This window comes from Limanda limanda, chromosome 4, assembly GCF_963576545.1.
Source record: "Limanda limanda chromosome 4, fLimLim1.1, whole genome shotgun sequence".
NCBI classification, from domain to species: domain Eukaryota; kingdom Metazoa; phylum Chordata; class Actinopteri; order Pleuronectiformes; family Pleuronectidae; genus Limanda; species Limanda limanda.
In genome coordinates this window covers 11,253,877-11,275,577 of record NC_083639.1, presented here as the reverse complement: position 1 = coordinate 11,275,577, position 21,701 = coordinate 11,253,877, and the positions used below count along the sequence as shown (strand labels likewise).

Genomic DNA, 21,701 nt, shown 5'->3' with positions numbered 1-21,701 from the left:
GAAGGTTGATATAGCAGGTGAACAGCTCCTTGTTCTCCGGTGGCATGGCTTCAGGGTTCTATGGACTGAGTCACTTTTACGGTTTCAGAAAGAAAGCTGCAACAAGCATCACCACAGGCCAAGCAAACAGCCCATTTCCAAACAGGCATGTTTAGAATGGCCACCGCACTTGTGTCTGATTAATGGGGATCACTTAAAGGTACAGTGTGTGGAATTGAGTGAGATCTAGTGGTGCAGTTGCGTGCTGCAGCTAAACAGCCCTCATCTCACCCTCCCCTTCCAAACATGAAATATAATCTGTGGTAGACTTCAGTTAGTTTGTCCAGTTTGGGCTACTGTAAAAAAAAAAATGGCAGCCTCTGTAGAGAGGACCCTCTCCCCAGGTAAACATAACAAATTTAAATGAAAAGGACTCATTCTAGAATAAAGAAAATAACAATTCGTACAATTTAAATGAAACACACTATTGAAAACATCACAAGGATTATTTTATATTCAATTTCTGCCAATCCATCCCTTTCACCTAAAGGGGTGGATTAAATCCTACCCACTGGACCTTTAATAAAGAGAGTGCTTGTTGTCTGGTTTCAGGCAAACATGCAAACGAAGCCAGACACAGGAAAAAGAGAAGATGCACAGTGCAGAGTCAAATGAATAATGACGTTATCCCCCAGTTTAACAGCAGCTTGTCAGGAGCTCTATCATGTAATTTATCATATTGGAATTTAAAACAATGAAGTGGCTGCAATCAGATCAATCACATGATTAGATAATTGTTATTTATCAAGGTGGGTTGCGAGCACCACACTGTTAACACGTCCATGATGTGCACGTCCCCGTTGTCTGTCATTGTGAGTGCCCACTCCTTCCGCTTCATCTCTTCAGTCGTCGTCAAACTGCGAGAGGCCAGCGCCGCTGCAAACATCCACATCCCATTCAAGTGGGTGTAAACCAGTACAGCAGCCCGCACATGGATTAACAACAATATATATATTTTCCCCTCGTCTTCGCTCCATCTGTGTTTCCCGGGGTGCAGACAGCCGAGGATGAGCCCTTCCTCTCTGCTGCTGCTGCTGCTGCCGTGTGGGGGGGTGGGGGGAGTGGGCTACATCCTGTGGCGTTTCCTGTGTTTGTAAACTAGACGCTGCTGAAAAAACGTCGGAGGCGTGAGGCTACAAGGCAGATCCACACACGTCCCCTCGGCTCTTCCCTCGATGCGCTGTGAGTTTGAACTGTGCATTCGCTTGCCCGTCGTGTTGTGTGTGTTGTGTGTGTGCGGATGATGCTCGGAAAGGCAGTGTAGGGTTTTTTTTTCACCGAATGTTGCAGCGTCTACGTTAGCCTCGGCTAGCTGGCTAACAAACGCTAGCTCTAGCGTCGCGACGGGAGGGGGAGGCTCTCGCAGCGACGGCCATCACGAATGTCTTTATCGCTCAATCTCGTCTTGAGCCAGTGGAGGCTGTGTCTTCAAAGTGGTTTCGTGGCGAAGATATATAATCGATGGAGCCCGTAAGATGTACGCGGATGTGAAACCACCGTGTCGTGGCGATAACCAGGTGGGCGTTGAGGGGGCTCTTTTGCTAGCGATGTAGTGTTCGTGGGCGCCAGCGAGCAGTTAGCTTGTGGCTAGCTGGAGTTAGCCTGCTTGTTCAACATCAGCAGACTTAAGGAGAGGGTGGGTGGTGGTGGTGGTGCGAAGGCCAGTTCCACCAGTACTGGGTGAAATAAATTACCCCATAGTGTTATTGATATTAACCTACTCGACGAAAGCCAATTCAACAGCTATACAAGTCTTTCTTTGAATTAGCGTTAGCAATTGTTAGCGCTCGCTGTCTATTTTTCTTAGCAACGTTAGCTCGCTAACCACTGGTCCAAGCACTGTAGCGTTTAAATGCACCTCTGCCTATCGTAAACTTTTATTGCGGCTCACAGGCCCCACAGTTAACTAGTGCCACAGTTGGACTGCAGAACTAGACACGGCTAAAACGTACTTTGAAGTAGGAAAAGTGGTCGTGAGTTCGAGCCAAGTGTCTTCGAAGAACGTTACGTTAATGGCCTACTCGTACCGGGCTTTTTAACAAACCCCATGTCTTCATGTCAGAAGGAAAAGCGTAGGACCGGGTTAGCGTGGGGTTCAGACCGCGTAGGTTGCACTGGCTCATTGTGAAGGCTTCCACAGTCAATGCTAGATACTCTTTCCTTCTACGTGGTAGAAAGTGTGTGCTAGAGGTTTGGACGATTTCTTCAGAGCATCTTTTGTTATTTTGAGTAGAATTCGTAAATAAACCCCTTAACATAACGTGCGAAACGATACTGTGCAAACCAATATAGATATTTATGTATTTGTTGGTGTGATTACAATATGTTTGAGTGATGCAGAGAACAGTAATCTATACCAAGTGTTTTGGGTTTTCTTATGTCTTTTAGGCAACTCTTATAAAATTAAAAAATATATAAACCTTTTAATGGTTAAGTGATATTCTTGCCAAAGGCAACAATCATCAAATTGGGAACATAAGCAAACCTATTATTGATTTGTCACTGTAATCATTTTAAAGGGGTGAATTCAATGTTGTTACAAGTGGTTCTGCACATTAAGTTGTCTGATCTAAGGTTCTTTGACTGGTTTGTGACCTGTGATGACTTGTATTTGTGCACCAATACCCACTAACATCAGCTTGTGTCTTCAGCGGAAAATGGTGCAGTCAGCTTTCAATCTCGAGTCAAATGACTATAATAGTCACAGGTATTTATCAGCTCTAGCTCCAATTGGCAATGCTGACACTTAAGTGGACATGCTAGTTCCTGTGTCTTTTCTGGTGCTAACCCTAGTCGGGGCCCCATTATCAACAATAGCTATCATGCTATGAAGGCTCGTTTCAGCCACTAATTCCATCTGCATCGGACTTGCAATTCAAGGAAAAATTGTTACGTACACATGTAGTTTGAAGTGACCAAAGAGATGTTTTTAAAACAACCACCATAACAGAGTCACTGGCCTCTATGCTGCTTTCTCAGCTCTCTAACTCTGTTTTCATGCATGTTGTTAATGTTGAAAATTACACGAGTAAGAAAACAAACTAATTTGGCTTCTGTCGATGGAAAGGAGCTAGTTTATGAAATTTAAGTAATGGTTACATATTTGTTACCTTTGTTGTGGACGGGGGTAGGATACCCAGTTAAATTCCCAATCACAATGAACATACAGTTAGATTGTACTCATGTATAGGGGCTACACAGAAGCAAATAAGTATGGATGTTCAACTAGGGTAGCTTTGAAAGGGAGAAAAAAACTAAACAAAACGCATATTACAAAAGCAGTATTAAGTATCATTGATCAAATATCGGCAGTTAGTAAACACTGTCAGTTTGTATGAAGAAAAACTTTGTCTCCTGACATGGGTACGCAGATAGTGAAGAATATTCATGCCTGTTATGTTTTCGATGTTTAAATGTCATTGTGAAAAATCTCCATCCTAACTGGAGTTAATGAAGTGTATAATGATAAAGACAGCGAGTGACGCTGTTGTGATTTAATGTTTGTCTGTTTCATCCACATCCTCCTCCTTCCTCAGTTTTAATGCTAGATGAGTGAGGTGGGTGTGGCTTCCCACCAGCCCGACCATCCTGACTGACGGATCTCTGGATGACCTTGTCCCCACCCCTGTCCCTGCGCTCACATACACCTCAGCAATGTCACATCTGCCCAGCAGCTCAGTCCGAGACCATATGAAATGGGTTTGTTTTGAAAACACCAAAGTGGTTACCAATAACTTTATCTGCAGTCCTGTGTCACTCAGGATGTTGTCGATGATGAACAGCTTAAGTGCCACATAACTGGCAGTTTTTTCAAATTCAAATGCAGACTGTTTTTTTTTTTACATGTTTGGTGCAGTTGGTAATGTGTTCTTCTTTTTTTGTTGTTTTTCTCGTAGGCGGGGCTGCTTGGCTGTGAAGCTGTTCTCTCCAGTATGGCCCTGATGCAGGCTAGTTCCATGTCTGCTCCGCCCAAAAAAATGATGGCTCCACTTGGCCATGTACCACAGCAGAGAGATGGACATGACCGTGGTCCCCAGAGCCACATGATCATCCCCTCTGGAATGAGCTGTCCGCCCCTGGTTAGCACCCTTTTTTGAAATGCACAGTCAAAATAGGGTGGTTATATTCTATGCATTTGATCTTGTAAAGGGTGTAAACACATTGGCTTTATGAAAATGAAAATGTCTTTCTTGAAAAACTTAACCTCTGAATTCATCTCAGGTTTTAGCAGATATATTGAATGGCATATATAGAACTATCTCACTATATGGCTTACTGCAGGGTTGTATGTTATTAAAAATAGTTACAGTTTTGGGAGCATCACATATCTCATTGTCCTTTTTCCTGAGAACAGCTTTCTTGTTAATTATTAACAAACCCCTCCCGCAACCAGCACAATATATGGCTGATTATTTTAAATGTGTTAATTATTTTCATGTGTTGATTGTTGAAATCTATAAACTTACACTATTCAACACTTGTTTCTTCAGCTCAAAGTGGCAAAAATGCAGCCGAAAGTGGTTCATCTAATTTGAGTCATGTTCAGATTCAAATTTTTTGTTTATAAATGAAATGAGAAAATAATGGACTTTTTCTGGCCCTGTAGCTTATCCGGAAGGAAGGTGAATACCAAGCTCCCCGCCTGCTGGATGAGAAGGAGATGAGAGCCAACGAGGACATGCAGCAGAAAAAAAAGAACAGGAAATCAGTGACGCCCTGTAAAGTGAGAGAACAAGAAGGAAGGGGAGGGAAGGTCAGTGGGTGCGCTCGCTAAATGGGGAATGGTCTCTTCTGTGCATATTTATTTGATCTTATTACGTGAAATACATCTTTAGCTGCTTGCACACATTTTTGTCAAAGCATTTGACTAGATTGGAGTGCGCATGGCACTGAGCCTTCATGTGTGCTCATTTTGTTTGTGTGGGGGTGGGGGGAGGAGTTCAGGGAAGATGTGGAGGGGGTGGAGGATCTCTGGAGAGGAAAGTGGGGGAGGGGAGCAGAGTGAAGCGGAGCACAATAACTGCAGTTGTGTGCATAGCAGGGGGAGCTGTAACGTGAGGGCATTAGGCCATTGAAAGAATTGGGGGGTATTTCTCAATTTAGATGTGAATTAAATTTAGTAGAAAAGCAGAAAAAACTTTGGTGTCTTGCTCATTATGCAAAAGACAATTTGGGGTGTAAAAATTACAAAACGTAAAAAAATAGAGACAAAACAACATTTGATGTAAACTCTAAAGAATGTTGTTTTATGAAATACTGAATATGCACAGTTAAAAATAAAATAATGTAATTTCAGAGGAATTTTATGTTTTCATCCGATTCTGAGCAGCTGGGGGGGGGGGCGGAGGGACATGTGAGACGTGTACTGTTGTTTTTTTGTGGTAAAAAGGTCTGTACATATATTTATATTATTGCGTTATCAAGGGGGGGGATGAGGAATAAATAATGAACCATTATTCTTTACTGTCCTCAGGGCACAGGTGGAGATGAGAACGGTCCATCATCTAAAGTGCAGAAAAACTTTATTTGTGATCACTGTTATGGAGCATTTAGGAGCGGATACCACCTGAAGAGACATATCCTCATTCATACAGGTATGGGTCACGCTTAGAATACTACGCATTCACATTTAAGCCAAAAAGCTTTTATTGCTTGAATACATGTGTCATTTGTTGAAAGTGACCCTGAGAGCTTGAGTTTGACTGAGTCTGGGCGTGTGCAGCTACTGTAAGGATTTGCAATGGCCTGCTTTAAAAACCTTGTTTTGGTAATAGCTTTTGCCCCACAGCTAATTGGTGGTATCTGTGGGGACTTTGACTAAAACTGGTGCTCTTCGGTTTAGGGGAGAAGCCGTATGCTTGTGCCGTATGTGACATGAGGTTTATTCAGCGTTACCACCTGGAGAGACACAGCCTCATTCATACGGGTATGCGTCCTTTAACCGTACCCATACAACATAACTCTGACTACCTCTGTAGTCATGGACAAATGCTCAGGTTTCATTTTGTCTGTGGACAGTAATTTCCAACAAAGCCCACCCCCAAAATCTGTTCAGACCATAAAGCACAGTATTTGTTTTACAAATGTTGGTCCCTCAACATCAAACATTTTATTTCCTACGATTCAACACAGTACGGTCCAATAGTCCAGAGTCCACTATTTAAAACTCTATCCCTTTCTCAAAAATATCTAAACATATAGTGCTGTTGAGTTGTGGTATCTTTAGAGGGATACATTTGTTGTGGTTTTTTGTTGTAGTTGTAATTTCTTGCTTATTGCAACATTTTGATTTGTCTTCAATAACAACTCTCGTCTTCTGCTGCGATATATTGACATTGCTTGACAAATATTTTACCTTTTGCTTTAACTTCTTTAGTTGATAAGTGAAGTAGGAGGTTGTTCATTATTTGGATTTGCATTGTTGATGCAAATGCTGTTGTGCCTTGCAAAGATATGAGTTGATACACTGTTCCTTATATGCTGGGCTCACTTTAAAGCATAACGTCACTCAGGCTTATAATCCAGCATGTTCTTCCAGCAGTTGTTGCATGCCCCATAAGCACTGTGTGCAGTACAACACTTCACAATGCTGTATCACAGGAAGAGATGAAGCGGTATGAACATTTTGTATCACGATTATAGTGACCAAAATGATCACGATTATCAGTATAATCACAGTATTTTTAAGATGTGCTGTAAATGTTCAAAAGGTACTGCTACACATACTGTCGTAGATTCACCAAGTCCAATATTGACATGTACATTACCAATTAAATCAATAGTATTTTCATTATTTATTGAAGGTCAACAACTTGTTGTGTTAAGTCGTTGATATCAACCCCAAATGTCAGTCGGAACATAACAAACACACGTATGCTGCACAAGCGCCTCTGTGTGTGGGACACCTTTGCACTGTGGTCGTTGCTAGACAGTTTTCTACTGAGCATTACAATGTGGAAATCAACCTGAGGTTATAATAATAATTTAAATTTCACACAGTAATGCTAACAGTCAGGAATTTTATGTGGTTAAATGTAAAGCCAGTAATCGTTTCATCCCTAATCACGGCTGCTTGTAGTAAGTAAGTAAAGGAAACCACATCTGCCCCCCCCCCCATTGTTCGACCATACTGGCTCTTATTTCGGACGATTTGACACGAGGAAATCTTTTCAGCGTGCAGTCCATGTCGAGCTTTAAGATCAGGACCAGGTTGAAGCAACACATCTGTGGCTATATTAGTTTGTCAACATTATGGGTTTCTCAGCTGAAATACTAAAATAATTCTGCAATGAGTGCATTTCCTTTATCTAAATTACTGATTTGTATCAGCACAGTATTCCATCAAGACAAGTGAGAAAGACACATGATGTCAGTTGCTGAAAAAAGACAATAGACTTTTTGATAGTGGACTTAAAATTGGACTTTAACTTGTGGACCCCAAAGTATGTCAAAGGCTCAAAGCATAAGCCACAAAATGCAAGATTTATAAATTTAGTCATGTATTAATCATCACTTTTGTATGTAATTATAACTTTGTCAGTGAAATAACTGCATGGACATCAAAGGACTGTTCTTAATTGTTTATATAAAATGAAAAGTGAGTAGTATATTGAAAAACATTTCATGTATAGTTTCAGTATTTGCGTTGCACCCTTTCACACAAAATTCTTTGTTTTTCATTGTTTAAAGAAGTGTGCACTGTGGGTAAGTCAACTTCCAACCTCGTTTTTCCAAGTCAGTGACTACTCGCCCAGTATTCATAAAGAGAAATGCAAATCTACCCAACTCAGTTGGCATATGTATGTAAATATACCATATTATTCCAAATATACTATATTATTCCTATATCTCAATAGTTCTTCGTGGCAACACTGCATCTGTTTCTGTTTTCCACATAATAAATTATGTTATTTTGTCACATTTTCACTCATTTGACAGACTGAATAGCTAATAATTCTATGCTCTGTGTGTGTGTAGGGGTGAAGCCGTACGCTTGTTCCATGTGTGACATGAGGTTTTTCCAGCGTTACCACTTGGAGAGACACAGACTCACTCATACGGGTATGCGTCCCTTAACCATACCCAGTTCAAGTTAAGAAACTTAATTTATTAACCTAGTCTTGTCTATCACTATTTCTTACTAAGGAGAGGCTGCATTTAAAGTCACCTTTTCCTATGCAAAAAATGTATCCATATTTATTTAATGTCATTCATGTATCTTTATATTTGGAAATCCAGACAAAATAGACATGTAGAATCATTGGCAATTTTACCATACAAGTTTAATAAATACCTTTTACTGTGGAACCCTCAAAGTGTATTATCCATCTTGTACCATTGCTGTTAAACACTATTTTTTCTATTTTTTATTTTCTTGGTTAATAGTTCGCAGAGCTGAAGAGTTCAGGCAGCTTATTTATTAATTTATATTATTGTGGTTGAGGAGCTTTGAGTAATTTTGAAGGAAGCAGCATGGTTTCACAGCCAAAGTATACGAGATGGGGTTGTTTGGTCAAAATGAGGCGACAAAATCTTATCTAAATACTGTCTAATTCTTCAGGAGAAAAGCTCACTCTGGGTTTTGGAAAATAACTCTTTCTATTTTTTACAAAATACCAAATAATTTAAACTAAATGTTCATAGTGGGCAACAGTTTGTTGTTACTCCTGCACTGACCAGTCATGTTGAAGTAGCGGATTAACTGAGGCCATGGTATATTATGGGAATAGTCCTTTGATGTCCACACTTATTTTACATGCAGACTATTGGCTGCACAACTCTTGTTTTCTAAACTGTAATTGTCTGGCTTTTTAAATTAAGATTTCTATTTTATTCATTGTGCGATTGCTTAAAGCAGGTGCTTTTGCTGTTAATGGTGGAGATCAGATTGTTAAATGGTGGAAAAGTTTGCTAATGTTTCTGCTTCAGCTGCCCAGTATGATCACCGTCTTAGGCTTTTTTTGTTATCTTGGCTCATAAATTGTGTTGCTTTTCTGTTTCATGATGTATTGTGGATAATTTGTAAATGAATGCTCCCCATAACAGAAGAAACATTTACCAATTGGAGGAAAAACCAATCGCTCCTTTGCATGAAGCTTGATTAGAATGTTTAATGTTTGCACGGTCCGAGTAGTGTAACTTCTCTGACTGATGTGTGCCTTTGATACAAAAGGATCGTCATAGCTAATCTGCCGATACTTTGTGTATGTAGGGGTGAAGCCCTACGCTTGCTCCATGTGTGACATGAGGTTCTTCCAACGTTACCATCTGGCAAGACACAGCCTCACTCATACTGGTATGCGTCTGATTATTTGAGTTCATTAGATTGTGCTGTTTTAAAAGTAACATTTGAAAACAGTTTCATTTTTATATTGCCAAATCACAACATATATTATCATAAAGCACTTGATAGAGTGAGATTTTTTAACTCATCAGTAAAAAAACTGAGATTTAAGCTGGCTACCCGCTAACATTCACATTTTCATAAACATAAAGATGTATCCAGACATGTGTTAGTTGTAAGAAAATAAAACTTTTAAGCTCATGTAAATACATGCATACATTGTGCAGAACCCTAAATACACAACAACCCCTGATGACTTTTCTACTTTGGCTGATGGTTTAATGTAGAAGCAAGATTTATTTGAAAGGAAGAGTTGATGGATATTTGTTGAAACTTATTTTCTTTCTTTCTTATATTTACATACTTTTTGTGTGTAGGGGTGAAGCCATACGCTTGCTCCATGTGTGACATGAGATTTTTCCAACGCTACCACTTGGCAAGACACAGCCTCACTCACACGGGTATGGGTTTGCCCTTCTTTGTTACCTGATAGCCCAAATACCCAGTTTACTGAAGTTTATCTGTCCCTTTGTTACCTTAGAGCCCGAATACCCAGTTTACTGAAGTTTATCTGTCCCTTTGTTATAACTTGATTTGAGTTTACTTTTTAAAATACACAGAGGCATAACACCGATGTAAACACTGGGGCATGCTGAAGATGCCTTTTGGTTTTGACGTGACGCTTTAAGGCAGCATTGTGATCTGTAGCAATACCATTAATTCCAATAAACACTTTCAGCCTTTTCAATGCATGTCAGCCTTATAGACCCTGCAGACAGATAACAAAATGTTAGTATTATACATGTAGTTTTGAGTAATGAAAGTGCCACTGTGTTTGGCATGTCTGGATACATGATATAAGTGAGTGTGTCCTGTTCAGTTCATTGTGTTGTTTTTACAAATACTTTGCTCTGTGTGTGCAGGGGTGAAGCCATATGCTTGCTCCATGTGTGACATGAGATTTTTCCAGAGATACCACCTGGCAAGACACACTCTCACCCACACGGGTATAAGTTTTACTTATCCCTCTCACTTGTGTGTAGGCCTTGCCTACCTGTGAGACTTTAGTAAATTGTAATTTGTGCTGCTCAATATTCTTGATTATGTAAGATTAGAGAACTTGTAGGTTTTTCTTTTCTCTATTTGCTAACTGCTTTTTGGGTTGACACATTTTATGTCTGTGTATATATAGACTAGTTAGTCATGAACATACATAGACCTTGCAATGACATAACACTGAGTGTAAAATGACATATGTTGTGTATATAGTTGATGAGAAGTCTTTTCTAAAGTTTGGTACTGTATGCGTTTAGGGGTGAAGCCATACGCTTGCTCCATGTGTGACATGAGGTTCTTCCAGCGTTACCATTTGGCAAGACACAGCCTCACTCACACGGGTATGCTTGAATTAATTGTTCCCCTTTCAGAATGAAACCTTTGATATAAAACTCCACATGATTTGTTTGTATTGATAACTCCCTCTATATATGATACCTTAATACGCCATTGTTGGTAAATTGACTTCCCTTTCAAAAATGTTTAAAAGATAATATTTTAGGCTTTGTTGGAAATCTGTCCACTGAGAAAGTGACTCTGATCAGTTTCTGATTAACACTGTAATGGTACTGCTGCATGTTGAGCATTATACTACATAGATATTAAAAGGAGCATTACACTGAAAAGCATTTTAAGTTAGCAGGTCACTGAATAATACACAAAGTTGTCTGAATAGCAACCTGTAAACCCTGTTTTTTCTGAATTATGATTTACCATGACTTTTGGTTCTGCTGGTTCTTGAAATCTTCAGTGTAATGCAACTTTGTAACACAGCATGCAAACCTGAAATACTATCATTATGGCTTGAACTTCGTCAGTGTGTTGAAGTACATCTAACTTTCTTGTGCTCTGTTTAGGGGTGAAGCCATATGCTTGTACCATGTGTGACATGAGGTTTATACAACGGTACCAGCTGGAAAGACACAGTCTCACTCACACAGGTACGTATTATCTGAACCCTCTTTCTCCTCTACTTTGGTCCAGCATGTGCCCACATTAATGTTTACATGGCTGCTTCAAACTCGAGTTTGTATTGCTTTCTGTCACCGTATTGACAAGTGATAATGTTTCATGTCACATTTACAAGGAGCTTCATACGCATGTGCATAATAATGTGATACTGCAAAGACTTTGCCTATGAAATGACATGATGACCATGAAGCAAAAAGTTTCTTCACTTTGGTTTGTAGTTTTAGTAAGATATATTGCTTATAATTGATTTCTGAAGCATTAATACATTTACATTATGGACATGTTTACTTTGTCTTTGAATCAACTAAAATCTGCTGCAAGTTTCTGCCTTGACACAATACAGAATTGCATAATTAATCATTTTTAATTCCTAACTTTATTGCCTACATGATTAATAAACAATCTCAAATGAACAAAAAGTATAATTGAAAAGAGGAACTCCTAAAACATGTCAAAGTATCTGTGACCTGCAGATTAGAACGTAACTGCACATTAAGATCTCTTTGCTATTTTTATACTTGATACTTGACTACAAGGATAATTTGAATAATCTTATGACTGAAGTCAATTGGAGTCGTCCATTCCCCATTTTAAATTACATGTTCACATTATTAATGCAAATTAAAGTTGTGTGAGCGAAGATCAAATTTGTCCTCAAACTGGGTCAAGAAAGGTGTTCACTGTGGAGCAGCTGTAGATGTGTCACAACACTGCAGGGTTTCAGCTGATGTTTATGGGACATAATATTATATTTATATTATCTCATAAGATCTAGTCATTGTGTCATTTCACATTCAAAGTGATGATAAAGAAATAGCACAATCCTCTTTTATGAATATTTTTTATTTGCTATTATATTTGAGATTTGTGTAATGACAATATGACAGTATACTATCTAGATTTGAAGTGAGAGCAAAGTTTTAATCTTAAGCTATCTTCTGTATGATGATTTCTGAGCATTGTCTGTCACTATAAATCCATTTAATCAAAGTTCCTCTGCAAACCGATGTCTAAAATTAAAGGGGACCCATTATGCTTTTTTCTTATCTTATCTCGTGTTACAATATCCATATTAAACATGGGTCAGCTTTAAGTCATTATTTCTTATATGGTAATCCAGCAGTTTTCAAACATGGAAATAACCACACTTTAATGTTCTGCGACAGTAGAAGAACATTCTACTTGCAACATTAGCATTGTATTTTCCGTTGATCATTTAATTCTGCACTATATTGCATTTCCCACACAAACAACTATTAATGGTAATGTACAGAAAAACGATTACATGCACATTGTGACTGAAAGACAGAATCCACCGCTTTTCCTTGTTATAAGCAGTTAATGGACATGCTATTTTTCAAACAGATGTTTTGTGGGAATTTTTGCACTCTTCAGATCTGTGCTGTCCTCTCTGTTATTCCCGACTGACACGCTGGTATAGTTTGTATAGCTGATATAGTTCCTGTATACAAATATAGAGCTGGAAATAGGCATAATGTGTCCCTTTTAATCTGTTGTTCATAGTTGTTTACCAACTGCCTAAAATTGTCTAACCTCTGTGATCAGCGTGACCAAACCTTTTGTGAAAAAAATCTGTAGTGGAAATTACATGAACACAAGCACCTATTGGTATCATTCAAAAAGATGATATGCTTTTTGTGCTTGTTGGAATTTGTCCATTAGGGACCTCGATTTTGCCTCAATTGATTGTCTGGTGATTTGGTTTTTAGTTTTGAAAAAAAGCTCATGTTGCGGTCTACACATTTTTTTTTTCCCGAATCTGAACTATCGTCATCTATCTTCAGCAGTAATGGTTTTCTTCAATCAGATGTAAAATTGAATTTCCAATTGGAATAGCAGTTTTCTGAAGCATGCTGGATTTTCCAGTGTAAACAAAGCGCTGACGAGTGCAACCAAACTTTACTAAGCATTTAGTAAAGTTTAGCATCGATCATTTTTGGCAGTTGAATCTCTTAATGCTAAAGTTGGTACTTTGTGTGCATAGGGGTGAAGCCGTACGCTTGCACCATGTGTGACAAGAGGTTTTTTCAGCGCTACCACCTGGCGAGACACAGCCTCACTCATATGGGTATGCGTTTGCTAATCTTAACCCAGTCACAAGATTAGGATGCTTCAACATCTGAATGCTCGCTCTAACATTAAATATCTTTATTCGTACACAGATTATGATGGATCAGATATACTTTAATTGTTAATGGCCACTAGATGACATCATCTCATGTATTGTGAATTTTGTAATTTAGAACTTGTCATGTTATATTGTACTCTTGTAAGTAAATTTAGGTTTTAACATTGGTTATTAACCACAGATATCAATTTAGTGCAGACTGGTATTCTTCAATGATGAAGTACAGATTTATTTATTTTATTATATAATTTATTTTATCAGTGGCAGAGACACAAAATTAATGTTTCTGATGCTCTGCATTTAGGTGTGAAACCTTATGCTTGCACCATGTGTGACATGAAGTTTTTTCAGCGTTACCACCTGGCGAGACACAGCCTCACTCATACGGGTATGGGTCCGTGCACCGTGCCCATGACATCCAGTGTTAGAAATCAGTGTGCACAGTGAACACTTCAGTAGTATAACTGTTATGTTTAGGGCAAATATCAAGATGTAGTAAGTTTTAATATAGAAGTTTCAGAGTCTGTATCATCATGTGAGAAAAGCAGCATAACTGTCAATTATTCTTTTGTTCTTCTGATGTTTGTTGGTAACTACAACACAACAAGGATAGAGGATTGTTTTGAAAGTGTTCAGTTTTTTGCATGAATTGGCAATTGTGTGGTTAATAACCAATAGCATAGATATTATTTCTAAATTTAAACAAATGGAACGTGAGGCCAAGTAATATAATATTGCTACTTTACATTTAGGTGTGAAACCTTATGCTTGCACCATGTGTGACAAGAGGTTTTTTCAGCGCTACCACCTGGCGAGACACAGCCTCATTCATTTGGGTATGCGTCCGTCCACCTTACCAATGTCACTGTAATCAGACTGTATTTACATTATGCCAGATACAAAGTCGGGCATTTAAAGCAATTGTCAATTATCGTTTGAACTTACCAGTAGAACCATTTCTTGGTCAAGCCTCACTAACATGAAGTAAAAGCAAACATTAAGTCCTAGTGTGTAAAGACAGGACTGCAGCATCATCAGCTCATGTGATGTGTTTATTTGTGGATGTGGGAATTGGAAGTATTCTTTATTGGATTTGGAGGGGAAAAAAACAATGAGCAATAATTTCAAAGACATTTTCATAGAACTAAAAAGTGGTTAACAACCCATCAATTCTTCATAGTTGCTAGGCGTGTATTGCTTATTGATGGATTGTGAACACAAAAGAAGTTTCAAGTCTGAAAATAATACCCTAATGCTCTGCGTTTAGGTGTGAAACCTTTTGCTTGTCCCATGTGTGACATGAGGTTTGTTCAGCGTTACCACCTGGCGAGACACAGCCTCACTCATACGGGTATGCATCGGTGCATTTGCCCTTCTCACATTTTGTAGGTCATTATTAATTAGTCTTTTATTGTGGTAATATCAGCAGCTCAACCGGTTTCAAGGTAGAAGTTTGATATAAGAGAGCGTAAATTAAGTATTTGGCTGAAAACATTTCAAGCATCAAGAATTTACTTTGTGAAAGACATTTCTGTTAAAATTAGAATAATATAGTTAGAATTAATACATTCCCTCTTGGACAATTGGCACCTTCCAAAAATAATTACTTGAAAAGCCTTAAAACCAGCAGCACAAACACATTTGGCTACATCCTTTGGTTTTAAACTCAACTCCATGTTTAGTTATCACAATTCTTAGAAAATAGCTTTTCAAAAAAGTATTCCGCAACCCTCTTTAAATAGACTCATTCATCCGTGGTAAAGACAAATCAAACATGAAACATGTGCTGGAGTTAAGTTGCTCAGTGGTAGGTAATTTCAAAGACCCAAATACATGGTCATTTATTATCATGATTTAAATTCTACCTGAGTTTTAATAAGCTGTTTAAACTAGGTACATTAAAGCTATTGAATGATTGTTATTGGAACTCTAATGATAGTCAATCAATTGTATTTCTTACATAGCTAAAACAATGACTTGTAGCTGTTTTGGTAAAATAAACTGTTGCAGAAAGAAAGCATTTGAAATATCTTCATGTTTTTGCATTAATTGGCACATGTGTGGTTAATAACCAATATCGCAGGTATTTATGGTTAAGAATGCAAAGAGAGGTAAAGTAATATAATATTCCTACTGTGCGTTTAGGTGTGAAACCTTATGCTTGCACCATGTGTGACAAGAGGTTTTTTCAGCGCTACCACCTGGCGAGACACAGCCTCACTCATCTGGGTATGCGCCCGCCCACCCTACCCATGTCACTTAAATCAAACTGTCTTTACATTATGCCAGATACAACTTTAACTGTCTGAGGCTATTATTAATAATCTGTAAAAGTAAATGTTACTTTTGTCTTGCTCAATAGTATCACACAACATTTACGTAAATGCAACATTGAAGTAAAACCTTTACATGTCAAATGAATACAGGACTGTGACATCATCAGCTCATGTGATGTGTTAAGTAGTGGATTACTAATTTGACCAACTCAGTTTGATGCCTTTTTAATTGGATTTGGAGAAAAAATATTAAGTCAACATGCTTACTTTTTAGGAAAATTTCTGAAGTGGTTAACAACCCATCAATTGTAATTAGATGTTTCAAGCACATAACTGATTGATGGATTGTGAAACAGAAACTAAAGTCCTGAAAATAATGTATTGATGCTCTACATTCAGGTGTGAAACCTTTTGCTTGTCCCTTGTGTGACATGAGGTTTGTTCAGCGCTACCACCTGGCGAGACACAGCCTCACTCATACGGGTATGGGTCCGTGCACCGACCCTTCTCACATGATACAGATCAACAGTTACCTTAAATTTTGCTAATATGAGGGATACGCTTCTGTGGTTAGGAAAAAAAAGTTTTTGTATTTTGTTGGGTGTGCAGGTTAGTTGCTATTACTTTAATATTTTATTGTTATAGTTGTCCTCTAGAATTGCAGACAGTGTGAATATATTGTGTGTTACACACCCATGGGTTTGCTCAAACTCATTCTCGTGTAGGTCAGGATCCAAAAGTCAATATTCCGGTTTTAAATTCCAGTTAATCAGTTTGGTTAGATGCTGTTTATTGTTGATCAAGCCTTGTGTTGATCAGATGTTATGAAACACTAAAATGTGAAGAAAGCAAAGGATACATTTGCGATTTTGTTGGGTTTTAATGTTTTTTAATTTGACTCCAGTTCTGCTTTGGAACACTGGTCTTTACTCTGTCCAGGCTGCAATTCTTATCATAATAATAACAAAAAAAGTGTATTTTAATGTTTTATGCGTAAACAGAAAAGCACATTTCTTATTAATCCAAACTCGAAATTTAATATGCATTAAAACCACATAAAATTACTTCTGCCCTACTAAAAAGGGGCCATTCGTGTATTTCGACCATTTATCAATTGATTTTGAAATGATTTTATAAGTGTGCCGTTTCTATGTCTTTCTACTCTATCTTAAAAGTCGAAACAGCTTTAGAAAAGTTAATCTCCAGAGACAATTTGTAAATTGAGATGTAATGGATGAGAGAACGCTGAAATGGTATTGTAGGTTTTTGCTGTGTCAAGTGAGGATTTAAATGATTATTTAGACCAAACACACAGCACATATAACGAGTCCTGTTTTCTTTGTTTTAAATCCTGACATGTTACATTTCGTATTTTGTTTAGAAAATTTAGGTCAGCTGTATTTTTAGTTGCATGTTTTAACATTTCAACACAAGTAAATGCACATAAAATACTTACAATTAAAAGAGATTATCAGTGTTTTAGTGCATCCTTGAGCTTTACAATTGTATATATTGCACATGTGGCTGGTAGGGCTAATTTATTGCTCTGTGTGTGTAGGGGTGAAGCCGTATGCTTGTTCCATGTGTGACATGAGGTTTATTCAGCGTAACCACCTGGAGAGACACAGCCTCACTCATACTGGTATGCGTTCCTTCACCGTACCCTCATTTTACTGAAAAAAAGGCTCTGGCGCTTGCAACAGAACAGGGTCACAACAAACTCGAGTTTGGGTCGTCAAGTCATTTGATGGGATGTTGAACCAGCCTCAAAATACTTGCCCCAGTTTTAAGGGGCTTCTATGTTACGTACATCTAAGCCATGAAAACAAGAAATTCCACTCTGATCTACACATAATGAGTTGATGACGAGGCCTTGTAGAATATCCATTTGCTGAAACTACACGTAAAATGTACTGTTAGGGCAGTGTTGTTCCAACTGTGTTGGAAAATGTATTCTGCAAAGTCAGATTAGAAAGTTGCACCCTATGTGTTGGTACAAGACGCTAAAATTGATCCATTGACTGTATGTGTGTGTGCTCTTGTAGGAGAGAAGCCATTTGCTTGTGACATGTGCGATATGAGGTTTATCCAGCGCTACCACCTTGAGAGACACAAGCGTGTCCACAGTGGGGAGAAGCCTTACCAGTGTGAACGGTGCCAGCAGGTATGTAAGGATGGAAAGTCAATTGACACTAATCTAACATTGCGGTATTCTGAATTGTTTGTGAATATTAGTTCATTGACATTTAACATTGGACTTGTCTTTATTGTTGTTTTTTCTCTTAATGTTATTTAAACACATTAACTTGAATTGTCCTATTTGTGTTTCAAGAACTTTTCTCGGACGGACCGGCTTTTGCGGCATCGGCGGTTATGCCAGGGTCGCAACGTAGCCAAAGTAGAGAACCAGCCGTGCTGCGAACCACGTCCATATGGCCAAGAAGCCCCGCCCGCACCCCCAACCTGGAGTCCTCTGCATCCCCCCCCAGGCCGGCTGGCGGTCTGACATTCCACGTTCCCTACATCCACCACACGGCTAGAGAAGGGACAAGCCACAGGGTTTCTTTTTCTCAGCTCTGCTTAGTGGGGCCACACTAGAGCACAGACTGATCTTGCAGCTCCAGTCTTGGGATTACTAATGACAGAGGGACATTTTGTGTTATTGTTTTGTTGACTTTTTACTGTGTTTCTTTTTTTCCTCCCTGTTTTTTTAAAGACTAGACTTTTCTGTGATGAACAGTGGTCCTGTTTTGTACTTAATCTAATTCATTTTTGCAAAAAGAAAAAAAAAGGTTTATTGTTAAAAAATACCTGCATTCGGTGGTACTCTGGAAGAGCAGTGGGGATTGTTTATCCTGACGTCTTGGCAACAAAATTGGATGAAGTGGTGAGAAAAAAGTATTAGAGCTTCTTAGTTTCCTTATGTGGCCCATTTTTATGCAGAAGAATTGTCACTTAGGTCAAAATACATTCAACGGATCCCCCCTTTGTGAAACAAGGAAACCATTGTGTTGACGTCTCGCGGACCAGATCTTTTTTGACTCTGCAGGTAACAAAGTTACGCATAAGACATTTCACTAAAAGCAGCATCTGTTCTTAATGAAGATAACCTTGACTTCACCTTCACATGAGGTAGAGTCTTAATGTTTTACTTGTGTAAATAATTGAAAATATTAATTATTATTTCACCATGGGGCTTGAGTGATGATTTTTTTTTTTACTGCACAAAATGGGCCAGAAGGAAACTGGAAATTAAATTTTGTGTCAAACACGGTCGGTTCCCACTATTTTAGCTAAATCTTGAACACAAGAGTGTTAGTGTACAAACAAACAAATATCAGACAGTGCTGCATAACTGTAAACCAGGACTTCCAAGATGTGGATGATGAGAGGGCAACCTGCACGTTGTGTTCTGTGTATGCTGAAGACTCAGGAAATGGCACAAGATGGCAGCCTTAGCGAGTCCTCCTCTTCAGTTACGCTATTGTACTTACAGCTGTGTATATTTTCAGTGTATACAGAGATCTCCAGTGCTTAATAGAAAACTGTCTCTCAGCTCTGTCCATAGATCCTGGTCTAAAATAAGGCAGGTTGGCCACTTGAAGTCCCATTATGTTGTTTGTACAGATACTCACGTGAGTTTAGTGGGGGTATACAGAATCTCGTGGCCTTAGTGTGTTCCTGTTTGTTTTCTTTTCATTTGCCTTTTTTTCTTAACTGTTTATTATTGTGGATCAGATGTATTTACTAAGATGGCACAGCCTTTCATCATCATGGTTTGTGTTTTATTTTTTATCTTGAAGCCGTCGTGGTTACAGAATGTTGATGGCTTTAGTGGAGCTACAAAAGATGTGTTCTCCTGTCGAAAGAGGTTGTCTTTATGATGGTAATGAATATTTGGGGTCGTGTTACACAGTGTATAATCCTACAGGAGCCCTTGTGAGAAGTCGGTAATGCTCAATTGTCTCCCACTGCAGTGCTTTGGTCGCTCACAGGCCACGGCAGAATCAACACTCGCTTGAATCTGCTTCACACTAACAATTGCCTTTTTTATCCAAATGCTATGTGGTTGGTGTGTAATACTGGATGTCTGTCATGTCATTGGGTTTAGCCTTAAGTAAGTGCAGATACACAAATAATCATTGTAGTACTAAATGATATTGTAACAAACAATTTCTTTTCAAGATTGATGAACTTTGTTCGTACTCGTTGGGAGGTAATTGGCAGAGAGACGGTTGATCAGGAATTTCTCAAACTTGATCCTTTCTGTGATTGGCTAGTTAGTGATAGCTGTGTCCTGATCGAGCTGTTTAACCCGGGATTCAGTGCTGGGTAGGAGGATGTGCATATTAAGACATCATAACAGAAAGCGATGGCAGAAATCCTTTAAGAGAGATTTTAGGAGACTGCAGTCTGATTTGATTTACACATGGTTTTAATTTAAAGGTTAAGATGAGACTAAGTAGACATGAAATCCCGGGTAACTTTATTTGTTTTTTGATTTATTATATGAACAGATGTTTGTGTTTGATTAAAAAAGATCTGAGTTGAGGACTTTTCCCCAAAAGTATGACGGGAAGTTTTTTTTTAATGATCCATTGATATCAAGACAAAGTTGTCTGAGATGTAAATGTGCACAAACCGGGGATTTAGTTTGAAGTAAAAGGATAAAGTTTGAGAAATGCATTGCATTGTTCTGGAAACACACATTACAAGTCTGTGGATAAGGCTGGCATGAGCACATACTGACAAATGGATAAAGGGCAATACAGTATATAGTTGACGTCACTTGTTAATACCTTTTTGTCGTTCATTGTTTTTAGTATTATCAATCGCATTGTTAAAGGCAATAGAATCCTTGAGTCTCAAATCATTTGTTTATAAGATTGAGGTTTAATTTTTCAGACGGATCAAATGATTTATTTGAGAATTTCTCATCACATTTCTGATGATTGTTTCAAGGACCTTTTTTTATTCTGATGAAAATGTAAACACTGGAGTGAAAGGAAAAAAAGACAAAAAAAGAGATGGATATTTTTTCCTTCAGACTGTACTAGATTTTAGGTTTTAGACAAAGCCTATTTCTCCTCAACCTGACAGAAAGTGGACAGAACAATTTGGATCAGTACAGTTGAGAGCCCGGTATGTTCAGTAATTTTGACATTAGACGCAGTAGTTCCACAAGAAAATGTTTTTTTTTTTCTTATACAAAGTCCCTGGTATTTGTAGTAAATTATATTGATAATGGTATTAGATGAACAACAGCATAACAGTAGCTATCACAGAATAGTTGTTTTCTTTATTAGTCTTGCATGCAGAGTTATGGTCCTCAGTTAAGATAGGATCTTGATATTGATTATTTTGTGTAGGAAAATGAGTGCATAAGAATAACTTCCTAAAAAAATGTTACAATGATTATTGTAAATGGGCTAACTAATATGTACCCTTGTGATCCAATTAGTTTCAACTGTATGAAAATCAGAGGAGAGGCTTCTTATTATTATGCTGAAATAAAAGAATTTGTAAAGGAAACGTGTTGATGTGGTGACTGAATTTTGTTTGTGTTTATAAATTATGAAACAAGTGCTAAAGTTGATGCATTAAAGACGGATTTACTGCTTAATCATGCTTCAGCCATCCTGCAAAGATTGTGAGGTTGTATTAATAATAATTCAGGGTGAGGCGGTGGATTAGTGGCAGAAACTTGGACTATGGGCAGAAAAGGTCTCTGGTTCGACTCCACGGAGAAACAACAAAAAGACTAACCTGGATTGATCTGTCCAAAAATCCAAGAGGATTCTCCCTACCTTCCTACCCTGTCTAGTGCCCCTGAGCAAGGCACCTTACTCCCCCAACATCTGCTCCC

The 21,701-nt window shown here is 38.4% G+C and overlaps 1 protein-coding gene across 15 annotated transcripts; it reads left to right on the top strand.

Moving 5' to 3' along the window:
* The first annotated feature begins 1,132 nt into the window (after positions 1-1,132).
* znf740a (zinc finger protein 740a) lies at positions 1,133-21,367 on the top strand. 15 transcript variants are annotated; one of them, XM_061070669.1, is made up of 21 exons: positions 1,133-1,221; positions 3,576-3,738; positions 3,936-4,118; positions 4,646-4,762; positions 5,513-5,633; positions 5,882-5,965; positions 8,017-8,130; positions 9,251-9,334; positions 9,760-9,843; positions 10,306-10,389; positions 10,696-10,779; positions 11,296-11,379; positions 13,416-13,499; positions 13,864-13,947; positions 14,312-14,395; positions 14,827-14,910; positions 15,705-15,788; positions 16,235-16,318; positions 17,394-17,477; positions 17,881-17,999; positions 18,168-21,367. In XM_061070669.1, the coding sequence occupies exons 2-21, from the start codon at positions 3,694-3,696 to the stop codon at positions 18,339-18,341; spliced, it is 1,965 nt and encodes a 654-aa protein (XP_060926652.1). In that variant the 5' UTR covers positions 1,133-1,221; positions 3,576-3,693; the 3' UTR covers positions 18,342-21,367. The 15 variants fall into 15 exon arrangements, with proteins under 15 accessions (XP_060926652.1, XP_060926651.1, XP_060926649.1 ...); XM_061070668.1 differs by having other exon boundaries at positions 4,646-4,792; positions 8,017-8,100; XM_061070666.1 differs by having other exon boundaries at positions 4,646-4,792.
* Positions 21,368-21,701: the final 334 nt, after the last annotated feature.